This window comes from Neovison vison, chromosome 3, assembly GCF_020171115.1.
Source record: "Neovison vison isolate M4711 chromosome 3, ASM_NN_V1, whole genome shotgun sequence".
Classification (NCBI taxonomy): domain Eukaryota; kingdom Metazoa; phylum Chordata; class Mammalia; order Carnivora; family Mustelidae; genus Neogale; species Neogale vison.
In genome coordinates, this window is record NC_058093.1 from 86,928,904 (window position 1) to 86,945,000 (window position 16,097).

At 38.2% G+C, this 16,097-nt stretch overlaps 1 protein-coding gene across 1 annotated transcript in view; it reads left to right on the forward strand.

Moving 5' to 3' along the window:
* The window catches only part of ZEB2 (zinc finger E-box binding homeobox 2), a 124,923-nt gene that overhangs the window by 105,729 nt on the left and 3,097 nt on the right, over positions 1 to 16,097 (forward strand). The window contains exons 5-9 of the mRNA XM_044244373.1: positions 3,103 to 3,291; positions 4,006 to 4,220; positions 6,848 to 6,956; positions 7,889 to 9,858; positions 11,292 to 11,472. Coding sequence (XP_044100308.1) covers positions 3,103 to 3,291; positions 4,006 to 4,220; positions 6,848 to 6,956; positions 7,889 to 9,858; positions 11,292 to 11,472 — 2,664 coding nt within the window. The remainder of the gene's footprint in view (positions 1 to 3,102; positions 3,292 to 4,005; positions 4,221 to 6,847; positions 6,957 to 7,888; positions 9,859 to 11,291; positions 11,473 to 16,097) is intronic.

Below are 16,097 nucleotides of genomic sequence, written 5' to 3' on the forward strand. Positions count from 1 at the left end.
ATTTGCATTTGGTTACATTTCTGATGGCAGCATTCATATGCAAATGAAAATCCATGAAAAGATAGCCAGATAATTCAAATAGTTGCTGAAATATCAAGATAAAAGTAGGATGTTAAAATGTCTATCCATCCATGTTTACTAGGTTGCACTAAGGATCATCAAGTGGATCAGTGTTCTTTAAAAGCTAAAATAAGTCATGCCTTAAACATCTGACAACATTCAAATAGGTCTGGGTTCAGAAAGGAGTGGTTATGTGACTTTCCACTGCTATACAGCTGAAAAAGAAAGTCAGTCCCTGGTCAAATCAGTCAGTTTGCTCAAAAGAGGTTCATCTTTGATCCACCATCTTGTCCCCTTTATCTCTTCTTGGGTTAAAAACAAAAGGTGATTTTTCAATAGATGTAAAGTCATTTTGATGATCCAAAACAGTGAACAAATAGTTTGTGCAAGATGGCAGTTCTTTGTACTCTCTAGAGACTTAATGGCTCAAGTTGAATGACACCATCATGTTCACTACCAATAAATACCATTTAGAAAGCATCTATGGCATCATGAGCATACTAACAGAAATTTGATTGATCTTAATCAATGTTCATGTTCTTCTGAAAGATTTAAGACTTGGGGGTGCCTGCTGGCTGCATCGGTAGAACATGCAACTCTTGATCTTGGGGTTGTGAGTTCGAGTCCCACATTGGGTGCAGAGGTTCCTTAAAAATGAAATCTTAGTAAATAAATAAATAAAAGAGTTAAAGACAAGATTCTGAGAAGGTTTAGATATAAAATCCTAATCTACTATTATACATTCCAAACCTATATTTGAAGGAAATATAGGTGTTGCAATCAGACTGTTGCTCTTATTCAACTTATCAGAAGTTGGAGTGGCAAAAGGGAAAGTTTTAAGATCACGCCACTCAGGATTCTTAGCATTTAGTTTAATAGTCTACAAAGTGTGATGCTCCCCAGTTTCCTTTTATTTGATACAATGTATTAGTTCAGAGTTTCAAGTGCTTTTAGAATTCTGGTGCTCCGTGATTTGGTGGCTGTCACCTGTCATCCATCAAATTTGGAAAGCCTGAACCTAGGATAAGGTCTTAGCCTCTCCTTCCTTGGCACACCCAATCCTTCCCCCATGCCTAGTGTTTTTAACTTGTTAAATATCTCAAATCCAGCCACTTCTCACAGTCTTCATCACCAATTCCTTAACCGTTACCTTTGCTTGGTTTATGGCAAGAAACTCCCAATTAGATTCTCAGAATCAACTTTTCTTTTCCTGCAGTCCCTATCATACGATAGCCAAAGTTGTCATTTAAAAATGCTGATAATTCACAATTTCATCCAGACATCTTCTTGCTTAATACCTGTCAATGGCTTCCTGTTTCTCTTAGAATAAAACCCCAATCCGTAACAGGTCTACCGTATGCCACATGTTCTTGTTCCTTCCTGCTTCTCCACCCTCGCATCATATTGCTTCCCTTCCACTGTGGGCACATCAGCTCTGTCTCTTTAGATGGGGAAAGATACCATGCTCCTTCCAGGCCCTGCATCCTTGCACAAGCGGCTCTGCCCCAGCTTCTACAGCTAGTAAACTCTGTGCCTTCTCAATTCAAGTTTTCCTGATCTTCTAGTCTCCATCAGGCCCCCCTGCTGCTTCTTTCAAACTACCACACAACGTCCTTCCCTAACACTTATGTGAGTGTGTAATATTTTTATTTTGGAGAAAATACCAGTTGTACTGATTGTTCTCGTGTCTTCCTGAAGGATGAAACTGCCTCTGTTTGTTGCTTATCGAAACAAGACATGGCACCTACCATATACAGTCATTCAGTACTTGTTGAATTAATGGAAGTTTCCGCTCTCTGTTCTTTTCATCTATAATCCACAAGTTCATAGCAGTGAAAGCAACAATAAAAATGAAAATAAAAAGAAAAATTGGCTGGCTTGCGTGAACATCACCCTGCCACAAATGGTCAGAAATAATTAGTATGGCAAATACTGTAGTATCTTTTATGGCAGAGCAGGTGAGGTAAAGAATATAGGGGAATTAAGATTAATGGCTCTCAGAAACTATGAAAGCAGGTCTCCACCATTAGTTGTACTAGCAAAGGACTTTTATTCATCTACTTACAGTAGCAGGCACACTCCCAACACTGTCTTATGCATAAAAATGTTTATTTAGGTTACTTAAGCCACAACTTATTTCCGAAACATATCTAGAGGTTTCAAATATACAAAGGCTTGTGACACGGTTGCTAAAATTGATTTGCAGCTCTTATTCATTTCATGGGAACAGAGTCATAATTACAAAAGTTAAAAATCATATCAAAATCACACAATAATATAGCCAGTTTCTTTTGCTTTTATTAAATATTTCTGTTCATTTTAATTCACTTCTATTTGTGAGCTTCATTTTACTTTCAGGCAGCTTTAAAATACTGAGCTAAATCTTGAAATTATAGGAAAAGATAAAGTGTCGCATCCCATGATTTTTTAACAAAGTCCCATTATTATCTCTCTAGGAATATCTATCCTTTCGCATCTGTGTCAGACTGTGTAGTCTTGGCCATCTGTGATGTGCAGAGAGTGGAAGGTTAAAAGCTTATATTTAGCAACAGGATGTATCTGTGGTTAGGCACGTTAAGTTTAGTGGACAATAAAAAATTAAATATACCTTTCTTAAAAGAAAAGGAAGTTTTATATAGACTGTTAAAGTGGCTTTGAGCTCCTATTATCTCTCATGTTTATGGATCTTAGAATGTAGCTCTGTTTTTTATTTTTTTAATTTTCCCTAAAAACAAACAAACAAACAAAAACATTTGAAACTATCTTTCATTCTTTGTGAATTATGTGGAACGGTATTCTAGGAAGAGGAAAATAAGATGTGCCTATTTAACGTAAAGCAAAGTGTCCTCCTTTTTTTTGCATATATGACAAGAATAAGCCTTCAGTCAATGACTGGTCATGTGTGATACTTCTCCCAAATAAACTAGCTATTTGCTGTCTTTTTGCAAGTCAATATTCCGTACTAACAATGACATGAATGGGCTTGGGCCCCTGGGAAGAAGGCCCCGCAAAGATATTTATGATGTCCTCTTATGATTTCAGTTAAGAATGCAAATTGCACATCAGACTTTGAGGAATACTTTGCCAAAAGAAAACTGGAGGAACGCGATGGCCATGCAGTCAGCATCGAGGAGTACCTTCAGCGCAGTGACACAGCCATTATTTACCCAGAAGCCCCCGAGGAACTGTCTCGCCTTGGCACGCCAGAGGCCAATGGGCAAGAAGAAAATGGTGAGGCTGTAATTCATTTTTAGCCACTACACTGACCTCTGCAGCTGTTACAATTACAAATGCACTACATGCCTGGGTGTTTACCTTAAAATTTGAAGAACAGCTGCAGAGGCATGGAATTTCATGAGCAAAGATTAGAACTGTAATTTTAGGGTATTGTGAAATTTTTTTTTGTCAGCAAATTTGTGTCATTTGTACATCCAATAAAGAACAAGAACAATTAGAGCCTATTTCTAAGAGATAAAAATATCGAAATTGATTCCAATGTTTCTGAAATATTTCACTTTTGAGGAACCAAAAAAAAAAAAAAAAAAAGTTGAGAAAGAGTGACCCCTCGCCTTCCCTTTCTTGTTTACTGACACCTGAAACAGCTCTCTGGCCGGCTGTGAATTCCCGAGTCGCATGTGACCAAAGGTTTTTACCACGAACTGTCAGTCACCTAAAGAGAATTTCCTCATTTATCAGCTGTTTAAATTTCCCCCCAAAAGCGCCAGTAATTAATTAACTTCCCAGCGCAGTGTGAGCTGATTCCGACAAGTCTGCGCCGGGTGTGCGAGGGGACCGGCGCGCGCGGAGGCCGAGCGCAATGATGGCGCTCTCGTGGAGCAGATTGCAGTGATTCCTGTCATACCAGCCCGGGCAGGCAGCCCATTAGCTGCCATTGATTTACTGACCTTTTGGCCTGCTTCTCTCCCTCTCGTCTCTCGGCTACAGACCTGCCACCTGGAACTCCAGATGCTTTTGCCCAACTGCTGACCTGCCCCTACTGCGACCGGGGCTACAAGCGCTTGACATCACTGAAGGAGCACATCAAGTACCGCCACGAGAAGAACGAAGAGAACTTTTCCTGCCCTCTTTGTAGCTACACGTTTGCCTACCGCACCCAGCTCGAGCGGCATATGGTGACGCACAAGCCAGGGACAGATCAGGTGGGGGGTTGGTTTTAAGTGATTTCTTTCTATAATAACCCCTTAGAGAAACGATATTGCTTTGATTGGCAATCATTATTAATTTTTCATGGCATTTTGAAGATGCAGATCTTTTAATGGTAATAGCTTTAATTGAGGTCTAAATGATTTTTTGATGGTCTCTTCTAATATGATTTAATAGTCTTATGTTCACGATCGAATGAGTGTGTTAATTTCTAATTTAGAAATTTTATTTGCACTTTAACTTGACTTTAGTTTCATTTTTATGTTCCACAAAAAAGTGAATGAAATCGTAGCATTTTAATTATACATTATTAAACATCTCAGCAATTTTAATTCCATTTTTCACCTAGTTTTACTCAGAATTTTTTTCTTCATATAGGATCTAAGTCAGAGTAAAGGAAGTGTGTATTTCTTTCATTTGTCATATAATACCTTCAGGTACTTAGAGTATTTTTGCAAGCTGCTACTAGTTTCTGAAATCTAATTACGCATTTTTTTTAAATCAGAAAGACATATTACACGTCTGTATAGGTATAAAATAAACCGGATTGATACTACAATATTGGACCTACATTTTAAATGATCCCTTTTGATTTGCATGCCTCTGGCTAAACGTTAAGCTTGTTCTGCCTCATTTGGTTGATTTGTGTTAAAAATAAAAACTCTGTTTTGAACAGGTAAGCGTAGCTTCTTAAATCCTTAAAATGTTTGAATAGGATCGATTCACAGTGTCCCTTCCATGTTTTAGCAACACTGCTCTTTCTGCCCTCCTGGGAGAACTGACTGACTGCAGGTTGATCTTATGTGTTTGAATGGTAACAGAAATGGTGTGTCTGAAGTCCCAATAACTGGCCTTACCCATCTGGAAGCCTCGCTGCCACCGTATCTGTTTTTAAAAAAAAAACGATTTAACAGGATATTCTGTAACATTCTTATGTTTCTTTTTTCTCGTGGGCATTATTTTCTTTGATTGAGGAAAATGAGTATAACCAAACCCAATCAAGAAATGGTGATGATACTATATTATGGAATTTTACTATTATAATAGAACAGCTCAGGAAAATCATTCCATTCAGATCTGACTGGGCTTGTCACCTGAACCTTTTTCGAAGTTCAGCTACAAAAGCTATGCTCGCATAGTTACACTTATGTAACAGTTTATCTCCCCTTGCTTATAGGAACAAAAACTCCAGGAAAAAAAAAAAAAGTGCCTAGATATTTATCTAGCATAACTGCTTTAAATTTCACATGCAGAAGTGTGATTGTGTTGGCGCATTATGAATGGTAGCTTTGGTGTTGAAAAGTCCCCTCATTTGCTCATGGCATTTACAATTAGTAAATTAAAATGATTGTATCATATTAACAGTGGCACAACTAAAGTTTATAGTAGTCCTCTGAGGGCTGTGGGGGGAGACAAAGCAGCTGTTGCTGTTTGTTTATGCAACTCAGCAACATATGAGCGCTGGTCCCTCAATGGCGCTCGGCGGGCTGGGCTCCGCTTGATCTTTGAAGGTTGCTGCTGTTTGAACAAACCTCCCTGTGTCCCATGTAACACCATCTGTCTCACTAGGAATGTGGGAAGATTCAGCACACCCTAGCAGTTGTCATACCGTTTCTGTGCTGTCTTTTTGCAAAAGGCTTTTGTGTCATTGCTGCTTGAAAAAGGCTGACCTCCTACCTTGAGCATCCAGAGTGGATGACTGTATTTTTTTTTTTTTTTTTTAGAATTCTAAGTCACAGTGCTTTTTTTCTCTTGTTCAAAAAGGTCAGCTGTGTTTGATTATATCTTTGCTGCTTTTAACTTGTCTTTTCAGCAAACTTTTTTTTTTCTTTTTTGTCCCTACTCCCTAGCACACTACTAAAAAGGAAAATGAAAAGTCGTTGAAGTCCTTCCTACTGGCCTGTGATAAAACTGCTCAAGCAGCAATAACCCAAGATGTTGTCTCTTACATTTGATAATGAATCAAATCTGATATGCAACACGTCAGGAAAAACAGGGTTTACATTTGCTACTAGCACAGTGAATGGGATATTTAAACATGCTTATCACATAATGAAATATTTATAGTCAAGAATTTTTTTTGTTTATGTATGTGTGCTTATTTTTTTCTCCTTTAAAATTGATATTGCTTCAGCGTGAGCTATACTTTTACCCTGATACAGAAAATTTGATAAAATTAGTTCTTTGCATGGGGAGTTTTTTTGGAGACTACTTAGAATTTTTCAGGATAATATTTATTTTTTTCCTTGACAAAACAGTTGCATTCCAACAGGGAATCTTCAGATTTTAGAATGTGCACTAAACACAGAGAACCACAAACATCTTTACAATTATACTTTCTCATCTCCAAAGGCTCAAAGAAACATTTTGGAAAAGAGACTACAGAGATAATTCTAAAGCAAGTGTTGGATGCGCATGTGAAAGCACTTTTTTTTTTTATTTGTTCCGATTTTATTGCCAACATTATCACTTTTATTGCAACTCTGAAAGACTGGGCAAATAAATAAACATGCACTCAAACCTTTTGGCCTGTCTAAAAAATGGAGGCCTTTTAAAAATATTTGTAACAAATTTCCTTTGTTCCTCCCACACAAAACTGATGTCAGTCTTTCCCCTTTTATAGCACCAAATGCTGACCCAAGGAGCAGGTAATCGCAAGTTCAAATGCACAGAGTGCGGCAAGGCTTTCAAATATAAACACCATCTGAAAGAACACCTGCGAATTCACAGTGGTGAGTAGCAGAGGTGCCGGTGCTCACATTTGCATTTTGTTTCATTAGGGGAGTTTTAAAAGATTGTTTAAAATTTACGCAATCCTGTGTGTAGCTTTCTGGAACTAGCCTTTTATTTCACAAACTACGTGAGCCTGCTCAGCCTTCATGAGACCTATGGTACCACCAGTGGCATGATCTTACAAAAAGAAAAGCCATGTTTAGACTTCCTAAAAATCGCCAACGCTTTGATTTATTACAAAATCTAGAGGCTCCTTTTTGGTCCTTTCAAATGCTCTTCTACAGATTAAATATTTTTGACCTGAAGAAACTCAGCTGGCAAATTTTGAAGGGTATTCATTTTTGATACCTAACCATGAAAGAAAACGTTGAAGAATTTTGGATGAGAGCTTTTGTATGATAAATGTTCCTTGATTCCTGGGAGCTGTATATTACAGAACAACATCCGACCACTGAGATTTCTTCTTTATAACTATTTTGATAGCTCTGCCAAGCATTTTATTACCAAATTGGATGCTATTCAAAGGACTAGTTGGATTGGTAGAATCAATGGAATCTCTACAGAGTTGATTAAAGCCATGGCGACACTTCCCTTTAAATACTGTGACATCTTTATTGTGTTATTGACCACACATTAATCTGACACTCTGTTTAAATAGGAGGCTGCCGATGGCAAGACGAGATTTGGGATCTTGGCTGAAAAAGGCATAGATAGCCCTCACCTTCCACTGCTAACATCTTGAATTATGTCCTCTCAGGGTAGATAAAGCCCAGAAACAGTTATGGCCACATAATTCTAAGCTAAGCACCTAGAATGTGGAGGTACCCCATTGTGTTCCTTCCCTTTGGTTTCACAGAGTCTTGTATCGGTAAACAATTGTAATCATTACCCAGTTGAAGAAATGTAATGTTGATTTTCATTATCATTTTAGGTGAAAAACCGTACGAGTGCCCAAACTGCAAGAAGCGTTTCTCCCATTCTGGTTCCTACAGCTCCCACATCAGCAGCAAGAAATGTATTGGTTTAATCTCTGTAAATGGCCGAATGAGAAACAATATCAAGACGGGTTCTTCCCCTAATTCTGTTTCTTCTTCTCCTACTAATTCAGCTATTACCCAGTTAAGAAACAAATTGGAGAATGGAAAACCACTTAGTATGTCTGAACAGACAGGCTTACTTAAAATTAAAACAGAACCACTAGACTTCAATGACTATAAAGTTCTTATGGCCACACACGGGTTTAGTGGCACTAGTCCCTTCATGAATGGTGCACTTGGAGCCACCAGCCCTTTGGGAGTTCATCCATCTGCTCAGAGTCCAATGCAGCACTTAGGTGTAGGGATGGAAGCCCCTTTACTCGGATTTCCCACAATGAATAGTAACTTAAGCGAGGTACAAAAGGTTCTACAGATTGTGGACAATACGGTTTCCAGGCAAAAAATGGACTGCAAAGCTGAAGAAATTTCCAAGTTGAAAGGTTATCACATGAAGGATCCATGCTCTCAACCTGAGGAACAAGGAGTTACTTCTCCTAATATTCCACCCGTAGGTCTTCCAGTAGTGAGTCATAATGGTGCCACTAAGAGTATTATTGACTATACATTAGAAAAAGTCAATGAAGCCAAAGCTTGCCTCCAGAGCTTGACCACTGACTCAAGGAGACAGATCAGTAATATCAAGAAAGAGAAGCTACGTACTTTAATAGATTTGGTCACTGATGATAAAATGATCGAGAACCACAACATATCCACTCCATTTTCTTGCCAGTTCTGTAAAGAAAGCTTCCCTGGCCCCATTCCCTTGCATCAGCATGAACGTTACCTTTGTAAGATGAATGAAGAGATCAAGGCAGTCCTGCAACCTCACGACAACATAGTCCCCAACAAAGCTGGAGTTTTTGTTGATAATAAAGCCCTCCTCTTGTCATCTGTACTTTCTGAGAAAGGAATGACAAGCCCCATCAACCCATACAAGGACCACATGTCTGTACTGAAAGCATATTATGCTATGAACATGGAGCCCAATTCTGATGAACTGCTGAAAATTTCCATTGCTGTGGGCCTTCCTCAGGAATTTGTGAAGGAATGGTTTGAGCAACGAAAAGTCTACCAGTATTCAAATTCCAGGTCACCATCACTGGAAAGGAACTCCAAGCCGCTAGCTCCCAACAGTAACCCTCCCACAAAAGACTCTTTATTACCCAGGTCTCCCGTAAAACCTATGGACTCCATTACATCACCATCCATAGCAGAACTCCACAACAGTGTGACGAATTGTGATCCTCCTCTCAGGCTAACCAAACCTTCCCATTTTACCAATATTAAACCAGTTGAGAAATTGGACCACTCAAGGAGTAATACTCCCTCCCCCTTAAATCTTTCCTCCACATCTTCTAAAAACTCCCACAGTAGTTCTTACACTCCAAACAGCTTCTCTTCCGAGGAGCTCCAGGCTGAGCCTTTGGACTTGTCATTACCAAAACAAATGAAAGAACCCAAAAGTATTATAGCCACAAAGAACAAAACAAAAGCTAGCAGCATAACTTTAGACCATAACAGTGTTTCTTCATCATCTGAAAATTCAGATGAGCCTCTAAACTTGACTTTTATCAAGAAGGAGTTTTCAAACTCAAATAATCTGGACAGCAAAAGCACTAACCCAGTGTTCGGCATGAACCCATTTAGTGCCAAAACTTTGTACACAGCTCTTCCTCCACAAAGCGCATTTCCCCCTGCCACTTTCATGCCACCAGTCCAGACCAGTATCCCTGGGCTCCGACCATACCCGGGACTGGATCAGATGAGCTTCCTACCACACATGGCCTATACCTACCCAACTGGAGCAGCTACTTTCGCTGATATGCAGCAGAGGAGAAAGTACCAGCGGAAACAAGGATTTCAGGTAATGGGACCTACCCTTTTTCTCCGAACAGAGGAGACCTTGAAAATTATACTACGCCGGGTATGTGCATGCGGGGTGGAGGGAGTCTTAGTGAGAACAAAATCAAGTGCTGTCTTTTCAGCAGACAGCAGACATGGCAGAGTTGGTTTTCACTTGAACCTCAAACCGGCTGGGCTAGACAAACAAATGGAGAATCAGAGGAACACAGAGCTATGGGAACACGGCTGCCTTACAAAAGATAAAGAGCTTCAGACTTATTTTTGAGGCTTATTTAGATTGATCTGTATGCTTTTAGAATTATATGGCGCTAACGGTATTTGACAGGACTTCCACAGAGGCTAAAGGTTAGCGTCTAGAACAGTCCCCCACTTGTGTAAATGTTCACAGTTCACAGTCTGCAATAAGACACGTATGAGTCTGATATGTACTTGGTTTTATAGAAAATAGTGTATTTTGGAGATTATTTTAAAACCTATTTTGCACATTCCACTTGACTTCTGATGGACTTTTCAAACCAGTGAATGATTTATGGTTTTCCGATCCAAATGCAGGTATGTTTTAACAACATGAAGTATAATCCCTGTTTGCAAAATAGGAGCATAAGTAGCCGTGCACCTCTGTAACAGCTGTTCCAGGCTTCCAATTTACAGTACATCTGCCCTCTTTGTAAATGTATTTAAGCCTATTTAATCTCTTCTAATATTAATTAGTGCAAACGTAGTCTAAGAAAACGGAACTGTGAGCTAGCAAATGGAAATGTATATTATCATGCAAGTTTGTACTCCTTTGGATCAAGACAAAATAAATATCAAGAAATTTAATAATTTACTGATCCACATTCATTATTGCTCAATGCTGAAGGCTGTTTTAACATAGATAGAACATTGATAAAAAGTGTTATTAATATTCCCTATTTCAAATTAGAAAATTAAATATAAAAATATAGCTTGAGGCCTTTAGTTGGTAGACATACATTTAAATGGATTGCATAATAATAACATTTTGTACCTAAATATAAAATTCAATTAAAATGGGGTTTCTACAGCTACAGATCATTTCTAAAGTTAACCACATTGAAAAATACACAAATTCTGATGTTTGATTTTCACTTGTGGATATTTCATGATATAAAGGAAACTGAGGATTTTAGAAAATTTTATGTTTTTCTGACCTTCAGAGTTGACCATTTTTTACCCTTAAAAAACAATGAGCTCTACCATCCAGGATGGAGGAGGTTTCTATTTTGGTTGAAAGGTGAGACCTCATACATTGTTCATGGAAAGTAGTATTTGTGTTTTGTTTTGTTTTGTTTTTTAAATGAGATTGACTAATAGCAAGCACTTTTGAGGTTCTCCAAATGTCAGCCTACGTGAAATTGTTTGGTGTAAACACAAGGAGAAGCGACTATGTTGAACTATGTGATTATATCACAGGGAGAATTGCTTGATGGAGCACAAGACTACATGTCAGGCCTAGATGACATGACAGACTCCGACTCCTGTCTGTCTCGAAAGAAGATCAAGAAGACAGAGAGTGGCATGTATGCATGTGACTTATGTGACAAGACATTCCAGAAAAGCAGTTCCCTTCTGCGACATAAATACGAACACACAGGTATGAGTGACTTTGACTAGCTAGTTAGAGCTTCCCGGCCTGCTGCACATTTCATAATATTTAATGAGTACACTTGTGCGACATAAGATGGAGCATATGCTGATACCTTCAACAAGGAAGAAATAATGCTTTTGCCTAGCTCCGTAGGACTTTTTTGTTGCCTGTTTATTGGATCATTCATGTGTTTATGAGTGTGCTTGTCTTCCTATCTTTCAAGTTAATCTGTAAGCCAAATTCACGGATCCTGTCGAAGGTACATTTAAGTGGCCAGGGCCGGAAAATGGCATGACACAAGCCAGTTATTGAAAATATGTTCAAATTCTCAAGTTGCAATGGCTCTATGTAAAGATTTAATGAAAAATTCAGTCAGTGATGTATTAGATTTATCAGCCAAACATCAAGTAAGCTGCACCTTAGAGGTGGTTCTGTTTAGTCTTATAAATTGGCCATTTTTTGAACACGGCGGGAAGTGTTAGTACTGTGAGAGAAAAAGGTATAAGTAAAGTAATATGCCAAATGAGCTACGGAAACTACTTCTATTTGGAAGACTAAAATAAAACTTTCTAAATATAATTAGCTTATTTCCAATTCATGCATTACTAATTAGGAACAATTATACAGAGTTGACAAGATAGCAGCCTAGTTCTTCCCTACGAGTAGTGAGATAGTGGGTTAATTTTTGAAAAGAAAGGCAAAGGACCATAATGCGAAGCAATGTTGGTTCGCACAAGCCAAGATCCGATCTGCAGCTCCGCAGTGGAGCTGCACCTGTGCTCACGCCCTCCCTCCTCCTCCTCCCTCCACCTTTCACCACAAAGCAACCCAGCCTCCGGTTCCAACTTTTCTCCTCTAGAAATTTGGCACACTGTACTGGCTCTAGATGGGAAAAGAAAGAGTTTAGGATCTCAATGAAAATATTGGCAGGGGGAAATTATATAAAAATTCACTTTTTAAATGAGAAAGTCTAGTATCAAACATTTTAATATGGAGTGAAAAAATTAGCCTAGCCGTGCTCTTGGGGGAAAAGTGGTGAAAAGACCAAAAAAAAAAAAAAAAAAAGATAAAAGAAGAAAGGGTAATAATGTGAGTACTACCCGCTGTATTATGACAAGGTATGTGGCTTTTTAGTGATTGAAAACTATCCTTGGGGAGCAGTCCTCCTCCTCATCTTCCTTCTTCCCTCACTGAGCATGTGTGGGAGGCAGCCTAAGAGTGGGAGGAAGCTGGGGGAACAGGAGGTGCTGGAGGATATTGGTGAAGGGAACAAAGTTGAGAAATAACAGTACCCCAGTAATCTCTCTTTCTTCAATGATCTGATATTGTTATTATTTTTAAAGTTCAATTAAAGATACGTTAAAGACAGCCTAGTTTGAAAAGCAAGTCCCAGTAGTTTCTATACTTGTGTGATATAATTCAGTGTTTGAAATGCCAAAATTTTCCTAATTTTGTCTTTTATCAGAGATATCTATAGATGTTTTCTTTAGTACCAAGTCCTATTTAAATATTTATGAAGATATTTTCATATCTAAATTTAATATTTTAATCAACCTCAAATATATTTTGTATTTCATTATTCAGCTACAATAGGCACATCACTGAAGGCATCTTTCCCTCTCTGATTGGTTTTATTATATGACCATATGCAAACTCTATCATTTACTACATGGTGAGTGTAAAACTTTTATTTTAGTGAGGGCTATCATACATATTGACATCCCGTCAATATCTTTATTTCTTATAAATGAGATAGTCCATAAACTTCATAGGCATATAGACAGTTGAGAGACCCAAAAGTTGACAAATGTAAATATGCATAATCAATCTGAAAACGATGCTGTATTTAAAAAAATAAAAATAAAGTGTCTTGGTTCTTTAAGATGTGAGATCTGCTGCCTAGAAGTAATGTATAGCAACAGGATCCTAACCATCCAATGACTTCTTTAAATGTGTGATTAATTATCCTCCTGTTGGCTTCCTGGCCTATCGAGTTTCTAGTGTGTTAACTTTTTGGTCTCTTGACCAAACATCTCATGACATTACTGCTGTCAGTGTATTAGATTCCATCACCGTGAAGTTCTTCATGAATTTTCTAGCACTGTGATGTATGTAAAAATTTAGTCCATTTTCCTTTCCTAATTGGGCCCCAGAAGCCTTCCATTTATTTATATTAAGTATTAGTAATAATTTGAGAATGTACTAATGTGAAAATTGTACATGAGAACAGTCTCTGGGTTGATTGATTCTAAGATTGGGAAGTCAAGTTGAATCGTCATTTGATTATGGGCTGATTTTACAAATGTCTCATTGATAAAGTGTGTTTGTTACACCTGTCCACAATTTAGCATACAGAATGGCTGAAGTTAAGAAGGAAATTATGAACTGCTTTTTCTTGAGATCTTGTGCTCTTTTACCTTGAACTGTTTAATTTATTTCCTAGGCAGACACCAAAGACATAATGCTTAATTTTACTCAATGATGGCGTATTGCTGGCTTGCTTTTCCTGGGGCTTGGACTGGGATCAGGACTGGGAAGTTGACTTCAGTGGGATTAATTGTCACAAGTCAGGACAGTGAAACAGAAAATCTGAAACTCCTGTTAGGCACTGTCACGAACTCATTTGTATTCCACTAAAATTTAAATCTGACATTTATTGAGTACTTTTTCTATTGAGACATTGTGGTAGGTACTCTTAAACCTACCTTATTCAGAAAAGTAATAAAAATGTTTCTACTTTTGCAGAGATAAAGTCAAAGTTTTAAATAAATCACCAATTTTGTTTCTCAATTATATGATAATATTTTTCATACCACAAACCTTCCATTTATTAACTTCAGTTATCATTCTAGCTGTCAGGTGAATCATGAACCTTGAGATTAGGGAAAAAAATTACCCTAAAAAGTTTGATTCACTCAATGTCAACTTGGGTATATTCTGAATCATGTTCATGTGGAAATTTATTTCCAGGAATCTTGACTTGAAGCAGGTAAACCAAACAAACAAATTAAAAAGAGATGAAATTCCAAGGCGTTCCTACTTAAATTGAACTTACTAAATTCTTACCAGCAACACTTCTGGAGAGTACTAGAGTATTTAGTGCAAGGTTTAACTCAGTCCCCCAACCTACCCCCCAAATTCTGTCCTTTGCATGGTGTAATAGCTGCACATTTTATTCCTTCAGATTGTCAGTTCGTACTATAGAATTAATGTATTTCTATTATTAGCATGTTGTTTGTTATCGATTGAATTCCCCGAAAATTGATCGCCTGTAACCAGAATACCTATATAATAGACTGCAGCTTAATGAGCACCCCCCATGCATTTCTAACAGGCCTTGAAACTTGTCCTGGAGAGTGTCTGTTCTCTCTCCGGACACTGCTCTGTGTTTTGTTCCTTTGGAAAAGAGAGAGCCATTTCAGCTATGGTCACTCTGATGTTCATTCACGATTATTCACAGCCCATCCATGAAGTCACCTAACTCTCTCACCTCCTGTGCTCCTGAGCTGATAAGACATCCAAAGGAGGTTATAGGACAGTTCTCCCTACGCATGCTGTAGCAACTAAAGCACCGAGAAATTTTTCATCTACAATTTCTCTTCTTTCCATTCAGATTTACTTCTTTCATGTACTCTGCTCTTTATCTTGCTTACCACTTGGGGAATTATTGAACGTGTACTGATAACAACAAATAAAATTATCTAACATTAATTGAGTGCTTACTACGTGCAATTCTTGTACTAACCACTTTAACTACATTACCTCTTTTACTCCTTATGCCTGGGCCACAAGTTAGGGCCCCTAAATGACCTCCTTTATGCCAACAAGGACCCTGACCCTCAGAGAGGTTAATATGCCTATGTTGCACAGCTAGTTGTAAAACACACATTCAAACTGAGGCAATCAGACACCAAACTGTCTCCGCGATCTAAGCCAGCACCATCCTGCCCCTGTGAATGAACCACTGTCTGACACGTCCTATCCTTGTCCCTGAGAACATCTTTTTCTTTAAGGTCCAAGTACACACAACAGACCAAATCTGGGCATCATAACTTGAAGCTTTCTGGAAGGCCAGACCTCTATCTTTTTCCCAAATATACTTCTGCTTCCTGCTAAAGGACCTTCCCACCATGGTGGTCTTATCGAATGGAAAACACCCTGTCTTTCCAAACTCTTGGCACGCCGTTGGATTTCCCTTTTCTGTTATCCCGTTGGCCTCATTCAAAACATCTTTTCTAAGAGCTAAGAAGTGGTTCTTGTGTGGTTTGAATTATGCCTTTTTTTTTTTTCTTCAGGCCATTAACTGCCTTGAAGTAGATTACCAGAATCTTCCCTATTTCCAATGCTATGAGTAGTCACCAACAAATATTTTTCTAATTTCTTCTCTTGCAGGTAAATAACTTCCTATTCCAGAACTTAGTACTTGCCTTACCACATCCGTCATCACTAAATTTATATTGGACATTCCAGTAAGATAAAGACCATTAATGAAATAACATACAGCAGCCTACAGCGTTTTCTAAATAGTCGATTGCCCTAGAGGCATTCAATAACATTATTAAAGATATTTGATTACTAATTGAGATTATATATCACCATATAACTGAATACCTGAAGTGTGTAGAATGGGT